We start from the raw sequence: 13,753 nt of genomic DNA, 5'->3' as shown, positions 1-13,753 counted from the left end.
CCTATAAATATCAATTAAATCTATCTGGTCTATTGTGTCATTTAAAGCTTCTGTTTCCTTATTTATTTTCATTTTGGATGATCTGTCCATTGGTGTAAGTGAGGTGTTAAAGTCCCCCACTATTATTGTGTTACTGTCGATTTCCTCTTTTATAGCTGTTAGCAGTTGCCTTATGTATTGAGGTGCTCCTGTGTTGGGTGCATACATATTTATAATTGTTATATCTTCTTCTTGGATTGATCCCTGGATCATTATGTAGTGTCCTTCCTTGTCTCTTGTAACATTCTTTATTTTAAAGTCTTTTATCTGATATGAGTATAGCTACTCCAGCTTTCTTTTGATTTCCATTTGCATGGAATATCTTTTTCCATCCCCTCACTTTCAGTCTGTATGTGTCCCTAGGTCTGAAGTGGGTCTCTTGTAGACAGCATATATATGGGTCTTGTTTTTGTATCCATTCAGCCAGTCTATGTCTTTTGGTTGGGGCATTTAATCCATTCACGTTTAAGGTAATTATCGATATGTATGTTCCTATGACCATTTTCTTAATTGTTTTGGGTTTGTTTTTGTAGGTCCTTTTCTTCTCTTGTGTTTCCCACTTAGAGAAGTTCCTTTAGCATTTGTTGTAGAGCTGGTTTGGTGGTGCTGAATTCTCTTAGCTTTTGCTTGTCTGTAAAGCTTTTGATTTCTCCATCGAATCTAAATGAGATCCTTGCCGGGTAGAGTAATCTTGGTTGTAGGTTCTTCCCTTTCATCACTTTAAGTATATCATGCCACTCCCTTCTGGCTTGCAGAGTTTCTGCTGAGAAATCAGCTGTTAACCTTATGGGAGTTCCCTTGTATGTTATTTGTCGTTTTTCCCTTGCTGCTTTCAATAATTTTTCTTTGTCTTTAATTTTTGCCACTTTGATTACTATGCGTCTCGGCGTGTTTCTCCTTGGGTTTATTCTGTATGGGACTCTCTGCGCTTCCTGGACTTGGGTGGCTATTTCCTTTCCCATGTTAGGGAAGTTTTCGACTATAATCTCTTCAAATATTTTCTCTGGTCCTTTCTCTCTCTCTTCTCCTTCTGGGACCCCTATAATGCGAATGCTGTTGCGTTGTATGTTGTCCCAGAGGTCTCTTAGGCTGTCTTCATTTCTTTTCATTCTTTTTTCTTTAGTCGGTTCCGCAGCAGTGAATTCCACCATTCTGTCTTCCAGGTCACTTATCCGTTCTTCTGCCTCAGTTATTCTGCTATTGATTCCTTCTAGTGTAGTTTTCATTTCGGTTATTGTATTGGTCATCTCTGTTTGTTTGTTCTTTAATTCTTCTAGGTCTTTGTTAATCATTTCTTGCATCTTCTCAATCTTTGCCTCCATTCTTATTCCGAGGTCCTGGATCATCTTCACTATCATTATTCTGAATTCTTTTTCTGGAAGGTTGCCTATCTCCACTTCATTTAGTTGTTTTTCTGGGGTTTTTTCTTGTTCCTTCATCTGGTACATAGCCCTCTGCCTTTTCATCTTCTCTATCTTTCTGTAACTGTGGTTTTTGTTCCACAGGCTGCAGGATTGTAGTTTTTCTTGCTTCTGCTGTCTGCCCTCTGGTGGTTGAGGCTATCTAAGAGGCTTGATGGGAGGCTCTGGTGGTGGGTAGAGCTGACTGTTACTGTGGTGGTCAGAGCTCAGTAAAACCTTAATCCACTTGACTGTTGATGGGTGGGGCTGGGTTCCCTCCCTGTTGCTGTGGCGGTCAGAGCTCGGTAAAACCTTAATCCACTTGACTGTTGATGGGTGGGGCTGGGTTCCCTCCCTGTTGCTGTGGCGGTCAGAGCTCGGTAAAACCTTAATCCACTTGACTGTTGATGGGTGGGGCTGGGTTCCCTCCCTGTTGGTTGTTTTGCCTGAGGCAACCCAACACTGGAGCCTACCCGTGCTCTTTGGTGGGGTTAATGGCAGACTCTGGGAGGGCTCACGCCAAGGAGAACTTCCCAGAACCTCTGCTGCCAGTGTCCTTATCCCCACGGTGAAACAGAGCCACCACCCGCCTCTGCAGGAGACCCCCCAACACCAGCAGGTAGGTCTGGTTCAGTGTCCCCCAGGGTCACTGCTCCTTCCCCTGGGTCCCGATGCACACATTACTTTGTGTGTGCCATCCAAGAGTGGGGTCTCTGTTTCCCCCAGTCCTGTCAAAGTCCTGCAATCAATTCCCACTAGGCTTCAAAGTCTGATTCTCTAGGAATTCCTCCTCCCGTTGCCGGACCCCCAGGTTGGGAAGCCTGACATGGGGCTCAGAACCTTCACTCCAGTGGGTGGACTTCTGTGGTATAAGTGTTCGCCAGTCTGTGAGTCACCCACCCAGCAGTTATGGGATTTGATTTTACTCTGATTGCGCCCCTCCTACCGTCTCACTGTGGCTTCTCCTCTGTCCTTGGACATAGGGTATCCTCCTTGGTGAAGTCCAGGGTCTTCCTGTCAATGATTGTCCAGCAGCCAGTTGTGATTCTGGTGCTCTCGCAAGAGGGAGTGAGAGCACGTCCTTCTACTCCGCCATCTTGGTTAATCCTCTTAAGTCCAGTGATTCTTTAAGTGGAGTTGTAGATGGGCCAGAAGAGGCAGACAGACAAAGAGAGAGCAGCCACACTGTCTCTAATACATAGAACTTCAACCAGAAACACTGAAGTAACAGGTGGAACACACCTGCAACAAACTCCAGCTCCAAAGATAATTATTGTGTAGCTCAGACATTGATAATGGGTTAAGATTGACAGATAATTGCATATGTAAAAATCTAATGTATAGCTGTGTTTTTTTTCCTGAAATGATGCCCCTTTTACCTCTCATTTTCTGAGAACTGAAAGCTATATAGATTGTTCTCCATGTACTTGTCAGCAACAATAAGCCTCAACCCATTTTAAGATGCTGTAGACTCTCTATATTAACCCCTTTGCAGATACTACACATTTTCAAACTTAAGTTTTGAACACCAATAGTTTTGTGGTGATTAAACAATTTTGAATGAAAATATGCCTCTCTAAAATATGGGGTAGTTTTTCTACGAAACAAAGCAAATTCATCCTTGTGTACAATTACACTTTCTCTGGGGCAATCAGCAGGTCAACATTTAATACATTCCCAAAAAGTGCTCCACTCCCACCTCAGCACGTGCACGTGGGCACGCACACACATATCCAAACCCATTTTTCATATTAAAAAATCTACCTTCCATTTTTTTAAAGAAAGTATTATACTTTCTACTGGGTATTTTTAATGTGTTTCACTTATCTCTGTGTATGGATTATTTTTCCTCTGCATAATTTATAGAATTCAGAGAAAATATGGTGAGGAATGATAAAGATTAGAATATACATGTGTTTAGTTGAACAGTACTAAAGACACATAAGTCAGAACCTTTTTACTGATACCCGAATACTATGAGGTGCATTCTTGTATGAAGAGTTAAAATCTGAGTCACTGATTGGTTATGCAATTCTACCATGAGGTGGGTATATAATTTCTCAACCAATTCTTTTGAACAGTTTCTACTTTACATCATTCAGCCCTACTCAGTTTAAGATTTAAAGAAGTATCCTTTATATTCCTCCTAGAACAACATGTCCACAAATATCCTAATGCAGCGAAAGTAGACTCAAGTATCAGAAGAGGATGTCTAGGATCTCATCTGTCTATATCTTAGGGGGATACTTTTTTCTGTTGCCAATAAATGAGAGGACATTATTACATCAGTATATTTTGAGTAGCTTCAGATTTTCAAAAGATCCTTCTGAACTGGTGGTATCTTGGTTTGGGGTTATCAGTATTTATCCTGGCAGCTAACATGAGGAGATTAATTATTCTTGATTTTAGTATCTCAACAAACCAGTTACTAATAATTTATCCTAGAAACCTCTGTGTATAAAACACAGAATGTGGTCCACCTTCCCTTTCTATGGGGAGCCTTTTTAGGGGGCCTAGTGCTCTCTGCCATAAGTGAACCCCTGCTAAAGAAAGCAGGGTTACCTAACAATATGTCTTCTAATAAAAAGGAAAGATCCTTCAGAGTCTAGACTTTAAGTACTGCAACTCTAAAGCATGACCAAGTATCCTTTTATTTCCTTTTCCCCCAACTAGCTCAAAAAATTACCTAAGGAAAAAGTGGTCAAGGTTGAATTTAGAAATGTTTCAGAAGGAAACGTAGATGCATAAAGACATAAAAATTCAGATAGAATACATCAGTCAGAAAACTAGAGTAAATGTTTTGTGACACAACAGGAACTGGGCAAAGCACAGAAATTTAAGGAAGGACATCTTTTAATGTTTGAAACCAGTCTTTCTGTGGTGACTATGAAAGCAAGAAATACTACAACAAATAACTATGAACGCACATTGTACTCTTTGTAATGTCCCACACAACAATTTCTGTATTATCATTTACATCTCTTAATACTAGCACAGCATTCTGAAGTTGCCAAGCATAAGTTGTATGCAACTGAGTGAAAAGATCAAAATCTACTCAGATTTCCGAAAGAACTGCAGAACATGGAAAATGACCGTCCCAAACATGTCCATTTGTATAATCATTGACAAAAATATAAGCCCATGTTGTTATAAACAGCATGGTTGCAGTGCCTACTGATGCTGTACAAAGGATTCCATAGAGAAAGAAACTTAAGTAATGTATAATAAATGGTTCATAGGCCAGTCATTTAGTTTCCATTTTTAAACGTCTTTCAAAATGGTTGATGCTCATGAAAAGCAACGTCCTGACAGTCCTGGGGTCTGTGTATTGCAGGGACACTGATGAGGGTAGTGATGTTTTCCCTTTGATGAGGAAGACAAGAGTTCAGGGTCCAGGATTTGTTTAGAACATCCACCCCTCTTCTGAATTTAGCAAAAGGGAACCAATCAGTGAATCAGTACCAAATAAAAGTAACTGGATCATGCTGAAGCCACATCTGTAGAAACTGAAATCCATTCCATTGTGAACATGTTGAATTTTAAAAGTTACTGTTTTTTGTTCAAAGTGGGGATTTTAATGACATCTTAATAATCCTTTAGAAACATGCTGCTGCTCAGTGCAGAGAACAAAAGTGCCGCCAGTTCTTCAACTGTAAGATAAGACGTGTTTTGCAAACATAAAGCATATTAAATCTTCATTTTGTAGGTCGATATTAAGAAAGGTCCTGATGTAGCTGGTGCATAAATGTCGACTCATTTGCTTCCTGGAAAGCAGAAGAAAGGTAAGTACTTAACAGAAAGTCGTGGAAAAATGAAACTGGTAATATTCGAATTCTATATACTGAAGATGTCATGTTTTCTAGTAATTAGCCCAATTTCTCAAGCTGTGGAGAAAAGTTCTCTGATGAACTTCATGGATAAGGCAATTATTTTCCCATTCCAGGATACACGTAGGCTGCTTCCCAGCTCTCAAGAGCTGCTCATGGCCAGCTAAGGAGGGGTAGCGCGTTCAATCTGCTCTGGATGAGCATCTCCACTCTTTGCTGTCCCTTCAGACCATCCTCCACTTAGCGGTGTATATACTGCTACTTTCCAAAGGACTACTGGCTTACTCTCTTTGTGATCCATTGAGCAAACTCACACCTTAGCTCCACCATCTTTGCTTTACTCCCTCTCGTACATCCATCTCCTTATTTTTCAATTGTTTATAAATCTTCCCAAAGGCATAATTTATTATAATATTCGAAACTGAAGCTTGTTTAAGGAAATCTATATCTGTGATTCTTCTAAATCTAGTAAATTAGGTAATCTACAGACAACAGTGTTCTCTATTTGTAAAGAAAAGAAAACAGACATATCATTGTGTAAAGAGCAGTAACTTTTCCTTGTAACAGTCAAATGTTTAAGCCAAGTCAATATACTTGTTGGTAAAGACACTCTAGAAAGTTTTTAGTCTTTCACCTTAATTTAGCCACATAGAGACCCAAGATATTGGACATTCAGGGCTCATTAAGCACTGATGAAATAGATCATATAATTTTAATAGAGAATAGTATCAGACAATTTTTACAACTACTATATACTTCATTTTGAAAAGCATATTCTCCCACTAGAACAAGGTTTTGTTGTAAATTGGCTTTTCAGTGAATGATCTCTTCTATCTATTATATAAATGGTCATATGAAGTACTTTGTTTAATCATAACTCATTTGTTACTGGACTGATGACAGATCTTAATGGTGATGCCGTATTTCCTTTATTATACTGTGAATGTATTAAGTCAGCATTTTGAATACATTCTGTCCAAAAAGATTGTAGGCAGAATTGTTCAGTCTTCTTTGCAGGGACTAAATATAGGCCGACAGCATCGGAACAAAAGGTGGAGTTGCCTTCCTAGGCCTAAGCTCTCAATCTCACACACAAAAAATATTGGTCCAAAAATGCCACTTCAATCTTCAATTTGACTGGTTCACGTTTTGAAAATGGTTAATTCTGCAGTTAAAATTTACAATTTTCTGGAACGTCTCCAAAAGACAGAAGGATGGATCCATGGCTATTGGAAACTCATAAAATTTTATTAGGTATTAGTTGTGATAATTCATGTAAAATATTTAGCATGATTTTGGCACATTAAGAAGGTCAATAATTATCAGTGGCAGCTTCAGAATTTCTATATAAGACAGCTTACGGTCAACAACCTGATTGAAAGTAGAGTAAGAAGACTTGTTTTGAAATTGTGATTTTTCATAGCAAGTATATTGCTTTTATTTAGAGTCCATATTTTTTTTGATGTTCCTGGGAAGGAAGGGTGGATGGAAGCTATGGGTAAGTGGAAAATCCCACCCCACCCCCCACCTTCAGGCCGTACCAGTGCCACGTATGATCATTAAAGAAAGGCTTCCATTTAGGAAAGATAGGGTCAGACATTCATTCCTCTATGTACAAGGGGGCACAGGCACTAATGTCTAAAACACAGAGGCCTGAACCGCCTCTTCAGTTTTGCTAAAACTCCTATCCACATTTACCTGATTTTTCCTGTAAACGCTGAGTAATTTGGTTTTACTATGTTGAACATTTTTTGTCTCTATTTTCTTGTACTGTTGTATTCAGTTCTAGCTCCCGAATTGTGATCATTCATCAGGGCTTCCACATCATGATTTTGGACAGCATGTCTATATGCAGCAACTCTGTTTTAATATGCTATCTATCTTCATTTTAAAACAGCATATTTTTATCTTACCTTTATCATTTGAGTGAGTTTTTAATTCTCATTAATTTTTAGCTTATCATCTAATTTTCCTTTTTATTTTCTTTTCCTTTGTAAATTTCAGTCTCCCCAAATATCTACCATTTTCAGCTTCACATACCGTTTCCTAGTCAGAGATATATTAATTTGATTTTTTAAAATAACTAGCTAGAAATAATTAAGAAATAAAATTTAGTACATGTATAGCTTTTGTGCAACATTCTAACTTTTCAAAGGTGACAATTTCATAATTTAGCCCATTCCTCCCAGAATAAAGATGAAATGTAGTGATCTGCTTAATATTAATAGGCCTTATTACTCATTCAGGCTTTGTTTATAATTTACATTAAGCATCTCAAAACTTCAAGGATGTGTTAAAAATGATAGGTGACTAGACATATCCAGAAATAGTTGCAGCCTAGTTTATAACCTCTTTTTGATAAAATGAAAACAAGTAATATATAAACTAATGTTATTAAAGCCGTATATAATTTTTGTTACATACTTACTTAATTTACCCTCTTTGATCTGCATGCACAGTATGAAATCATAAAAACAATAAACATCACCACACCAACACTGAGTAAGGTAATTTCTACCAGGCCAAGGAGGTTTATTTTTCCAGTCACTTGATTTCTGAACATTTCTGCCTTCTCATCACCGATGGTACCAGTCTGTAATCAAGTTAATAAATAGCGTTATTTGGTTAGATTTGAGAACAAAATACTCAACTCTCCACTTAAGTGTATCACTCTTTTTTCGAAACACCGCATAGATGTTAGTCATCTTTATCTGTAAGACAAGCCAATGGAATTCCCTTTGCATGTCAAAGAAGGCAATAAATGCCAAGGTAGAATATTTAGAGAGAGAAATATAATCTTCCTCCCTTGTAACATGTCAGCTAGCATTCTTCAATATACTGATTTCATTGATAAATACAATGGTCTTACTGGAATATTCTCCAATTTTCCAAAGGTTGTTTCTTAGTGGCAGAGGAAAATGCCAAGGGTCAACAGTTTTCTTCCTCTAAAGGGTTATGCAGTTCATTTCCTAATCCTGTGGCTAATCAGTTCCCTGATTTGTACTAAAAATATTTTGTCAGGCACTAGATAGACTGCCTACATGTACTCTAACCTGGTTTTTATAAGTTTGATTGGCTTTTATTAGCACTACAACATTCACATTGAGTTATTTGGAGTTACACATTTGCATGACTCTTTCCTAACACATGCATTATGACAGGAAAAATTGTTTAATAAACACATTATGAAAATAAGAACACTGAAATCTAACATAATCGTGATACTTCTGTGTGATTTGGTATTCTCAAAATAATTATTATATAATTAATTAATAATATATAAATCTCCCATATATGCAATGGAAACACAAGTTCAAATACTATATATGTGTATTCAGTTTTCAAACATCAAAAGCTTTTTCTATCTACTGAGAAGTTTACTGTTTTTAGTGACTAAGCAATAAAAATACTAACCTCATTAAGCCAAAGAATAGGCACAAAATAGTTCTGCTTCAGACCCTTTAATGCTCTGTAATAAACATTGAAAATAATTATGAAAATATATACTAATATACTACCCATATATGACAGAAATGTTAGTAATTATTAGTGAAAATAAATGTTCAGAAATTAGCTGCTCTTGAAACTTGGTTAAGTACCTTGATGTTTGTTCCCTGTAGTGAATCATTTAAATTTTAATATGCCTGTTTCTCAGACATCTTTCACTCTTATAAATCTTTCTAATACAGATTTCTAATTAGACTGACTTTTTCTAAGCATAAGTTTTGTTCTTTCAACAAATTATACCCAGGAAACTAAAATATGAGTGCTAGAAACTATTCTCTTGAAAATATTTGGACAGCTAGCAAAATGAGCAGTGCCACAAATACTCATTCCAAAATATGTGTAAATACCATTTCAATACACACTAGATATAATTCTAAATTACAAATGAAAGTTATAAGCATTTGGTAATTATTTAATGACATAAAGCCAAATAGAAGGTGAAAGTTTTATTATTTCCACTTCCTGTCATAGATATACCCACATTCTTACAAGGAGGTAGTAAAAATCATAATGAAACTTTTTCCAAGGGACTCACTCAATTTTTCTTGCTGGCTTGACCAATATGTTGATCTGCAGCCGTTTTGCAAATCGTAAGGTAAATCCAGTTATCTAAAAAAGAACAAACTAAAAAATTACCAACTTATTTTAAAAACATTCTTTTATAATATCCAAAACTTATTTTTACTGTTATATAGAACCTAAGGTGAAACTGTTGTTCTTAAAACTTGTGAAATTTATTAAATAATTAATTGGACTTATTAAATATTACATACATAACTCTCCATCATTACATTTTATGTGTATATGCCTGTGTGTATACACACAGATGTATACACACATGCGTATGTATGTGCACGCGCACGCACACAATTTTTTGCCCAAACTACTGTCAAGGTTTTAGTTAGATTTTTGATATTTATCAGAACTGGTTTTGGGGAATCAACAGCAACAACAGTAGTGAAACCTAGAACTCGTGTAGTCAGTTTAAATCCTGAACTATATATTATCAAATATATATTCAGTCAGAATCCATGTATCGTCCATATAATTATAATGCTACTTCTGTCATTTAAACTGAAACGTGACTACTAAAATCCTGGCATTTCATTTAACTGTTGACAAGGGAATATTAAAATAAAAGTTAAAACTGTTACACTATAGGAAATTTAATAGATTTTTTTACACTAAGTATATCATAGATCTTGCCTCAAATGCACATATACCCATAAAATTTTTTAATCCCTCATAGTCTACAGTGTCCCTTCATGTAAGCAATACTTGCAGTTAAGTATAAAAGAAGCATAAAAGAGTACCTTATACCAAATTGTTTTAAACTGATTAGAATCTTTTCCATCATTGTTATTCCTGACCTTTGCTGAAAAACTAAAATTGAATTACCTTGACATTTCATAAGCAACAATAGGAAGAAATCAACGTAATTTTCATTGAAATAAAGGTAATTTATCAAGATTGTGATACAATAAATATGATCAATAGATGTGATTGACAAAAGGAGAGAATTAAATTTTTCCTTCATTTTTAAAAAAACAGATGAGATAAATAATGTATTTGCTTACAGGTTCAACATCTAAGTACGTGCTGTGTTCTTCTTCATTTGGACTTAAGCCTTCAATAGGTTGTGAAGTTTCAGGACTTGCATATAGAAAATGAGGAAGTGAAATATACACGGGTTTTCCTGAAAACAAGTTTTAAGAGACAATTGGGATAAATTGTTTTCCTCATTTCATATACCACTTAGGAAAGACTTCCTTGAAAATAAAGCTTTTTAAGTTAGTTAGAAAGAGAAATGCATAAAGTTGGCTTTGAATACTAATTGGGGGATGAGGGTGAGGGAAAATTATTATATCTGATCACTTTTTGATCAAAAATAAAATATAAATTTCTGCATCATCTTACTAACCATTCAGTTGATGTCTGTTGTTTATCCCTTAGGTGTTTATTTTCAATATGTCATGCTTCGCTGCTGAACACAAAGTTACAACCATGTACCTTCATGTTTCAGGCAGTAGTATGTCTCTGGACTGAGAATTTATTTAATTTAAGAGGCTTTTCTTTCTTTATTCTCACCCATTCCAATATGAAGAAGGTGAGCAAAATAAGATAGATAGATAGACTCCAAATTTCATGTTTGAATCAATTCTTGTCTCAGAGACACCCTGAAATATACTGATTTTTATTTACCATTTTCTAAGGTAGAAAAGGTTAGAAAAACATCAGATGGGTAAGTTGGGATGCTCAGAATATTCTGGGAACTATTTTCACTTTACCCTAAATCTAAAAGGAGCACAGGGATTCTGCACAGCAAAGAAAACCATCAGAAAATGAAAAGCCTGCCTATGGGATGGGAGAAAATATTTGCAAAATGCATATCCCATAAGTGATTGATTAATGTCCAAAATATACAACAAATTCACACAACTCAAAAAAATAAATAACCCAATTAAAAAATGAGCAAAGGACCTAAAGAGACATTTTCCAAAGTAGCACTGGGAAATATCAGTAGGGTTTTACCTAATAAAAACTAAGTTTTGCAACACTGAAACAATTGGAACCTTGAAAGTGGTACAAAAATCAAACTAAAAATATCCTACCACCACCTTTACTTTCTGCCCTTATTGCTTTCACACTTTAAATTTTTGGTGGAAAGGATTCCTGCGTGAAGTTTAAAGAAAACTACAAATTATGGCATGGATTGTGCCATCGAGAACTTTTACTCACCGTCTTTGCATTTGCCAATATCTAGCACACCATATGAAGTACAATTTTTGGAGATAATTTTTTCTGTGCAGAAACAGTGGTTGTCTGGATTTTGAAGTGGAGATGCAAAAGCCAAGGATGGAAGAATAAATCTATACACAGGGATTCCTTTCAGATTAATTTCGGCTCCAAACACAGCATAGATTGACCTAAACACAGATAAAGATCTTCATTCTGGGAAACTGAACTTCATTCTGGACATTCTTTTTTTTCTTACTCTTAAATTTATATTATTGCCTTAAATTAGAGAAACTGGATATGATCTTGTTGAAATTCTTGCTTAATTTTTAGGGAAAAAATTCTTGTGAAATTCTAAGATATACCAGAACTCAATACCTGAGTATGAGCTCTTCTTACCTTTGTTTTCAAAAGCTTCTGAGAATAATTTTTGCTTGTGAACTACTATGGAGTGTTTATACTGAGGACATTTCTCAGAGTTTCCTTTATAGATTAAATATTTATGACTCCCTCAAGTCCTCTATCTGTGCCCAATTTAAAGAAAAATAAAATTTCAATCTTCTACAACTTAATCCTGGAGAGAGAGAAAGGCTGCTCACTTGCTGGGGTGTGTGCATGTGGGTTTTGATATATATCTCCTACACTCCCCCATTTACCAAGTGTCCACCATAACCCCGGCAATGTACCGGGACTCAATACATGTTTTCTAATCCCCAGTTAACTCTAGTTGAAGAAATGCTGCTCTTTTCAGTTTTACAGATAAGGAAAAATTCAGAGATATTAAATGCTTACCCACACCACAAGCGTGTAGAAACAGGGCTAGGATTCAAGGATATACAACGCTTTTGTAATAGCTGCTAGGCCCCATCAATTTGAAAAGGTGCTATACTGTCTGTAGAGCACATCAACATAGCTCTGTGACTGTGGTATCATCCTCTTTGGACATCTTTGCCAAGACTGAACATGCCTTTCTAGACTTGACTGTTATTACACATACTACTAGTTTAGTAAAAGAATGAAAATAGAGTTCTTGCTTAGAAATAACGAAGAAGAAGATGATTTGCATTATGCAAAATATCCTCCATCTTTCAATTTTTTAAAGACTTATGAACACGTTATGAATTCCATATTATATTTTTTCTTAATACATCAAGAAAAGACTTCCCTAAATGTACTTTATTTTTCTCAAATCACATGATTATTAAGTATGAGCTTCTTGGTCTGTGTTTTATCTCTTAGGGAAAGAACTGTGACTTCGAGAAATACATCAATGTCTTTGTCTTACCTGCAAATGTCAGAGGAGAAGAATTGCAATACCTGGGTCTTCTCAACGAAAGGTGGAAATGAGGCTGCGTCTGTTTAAAAACCAAGCCGGCGGCAAGGGATTAGGTGTAATGTGTGTCCTAGACAAACCTGGAAATCCTGATTCCAGCAGGGTTAAGAGAAATATGATGCAAACTGTATATATAATATTAAAATTCTCCGGTAGCCACAGTTTAAAAATGAAAAAAGTATCTGGTATATTTTATTTAACCCAATATACCCCAAATACCATCATTTTAACATACAATCAATATAAAAATTAACAGAAATCTCAAAATCCAGTGTGTACTGTATACTTACAGCACATTTCAGTTTGTACTAGCTACATTTCAAGTGAATTGTGGCATGTGCTAGCAGCCACCACATTGAACCAGTCTGTACACTATACACAATCACTGGTATTCAATTTCATACTAAATTTTCCCACTCCTTAAAAATAAATGAAAGTTTGGCAAAATCGCACGTTGTTCAAACTGTGATTGTGTGTTTTGAAATCCTCCACCTATCAGTAGAGTGGCACTTTTCTTACCTTGAGGTTCCTTTAGAACTCATTTTGGTAAATGTTGTTCTTACTTTTAATAATGATTCATTCACCTACCCTAATGTCTGATTAATATTTTTTAAGTCACTTATTGAAGTTCTCTCACTAAACAGAATTTCATGCAAATGGTTGGAAAATGTACACATCAAACTAAAAAGGGCAGTTGTTGAGTTTATTGAATCTCTACTATGATTATGATCCATGGCACAGCACACACTGGATATAAGCCGAAATAACAAGATTATGCCTCCATTTGCTCCACAAATGAATATCACCAAAATGAGCCACCACTGAATGTGTCTGTTCAAAACAGTAAGATCCATCCTTCAATTATGAATACCATGCTCTTTTTCTGGTAACTGCACTAACCTTGTGATCTT

The 13,753-nt window shown here is 35.9% G+C and overlaps 1 protein-coding gene across 1 annotated transcript in view; it reads right to left on the bottom strand.

The window, feature by feature from the left end:
* Window positions 1–4,943: 4,943 nt before the first annotated feature.
* LOC137768419 (platelet glycoprotein 4) overlaps window positions 4,944–13,753 on the bottom strand; it is a 36,543-nt gene continuing 27,733 nt past the window's right edge. Inside the window, exons 8-14 of the mRNA XM_068549930.1 lie at window positions 12,795–12,864; window positions 11,513–11,700; window positions 10,351–10,469; window positions 9,309–9,382; window positions 8,681–8,735; window positions 7,695–7,859; window positions 4,944–5,203 (exon numbers count right to left, since the gene is read on the bottom strand). Of these exons, the coding sequence (XP_068406031.1) occupies window positions 7,695–7,859; window positions 8,681–8,735; window positions 9,309–9,382; window positions 10,351–10,469; window positions 11,513–11,700; window positions 12,795–12,864 (671 nt within the window). The 3' untranslated portion in view covers window positions 4,944–5,203. The remainder of the gene's footprint in view (window positions 5,204–7,694; window positions 7,860–8,680; window positions 8,736–9,308; window positions 9,383–10,350; window positions 10,470–11,512; window positions 11,701–12,794; window positions 12,865–13,753) is intronic.

The sequence above is a fragment of the Eschrichtius robustus genome, chromosome 8 (genome assembly GCF_028021215.1).
Source record: "Eschrichtius robustus isolate mEscRob2 chromosome 8, mEscRob2.pri, whole genome shotgun sequence".
Classification (NCBI taxonomy): domain Eukaryota; kingdom Metazoa; phylum Chordata; class Mammalia; order Artiodactyla; family Eschrichtiidae; genus Eschrichtius; species Eschrichtius robustus.
Note: the sequence above shows the minus strand (reverse complement) of the source record. Positions and strands in the feature narration are given on the sequence as shown.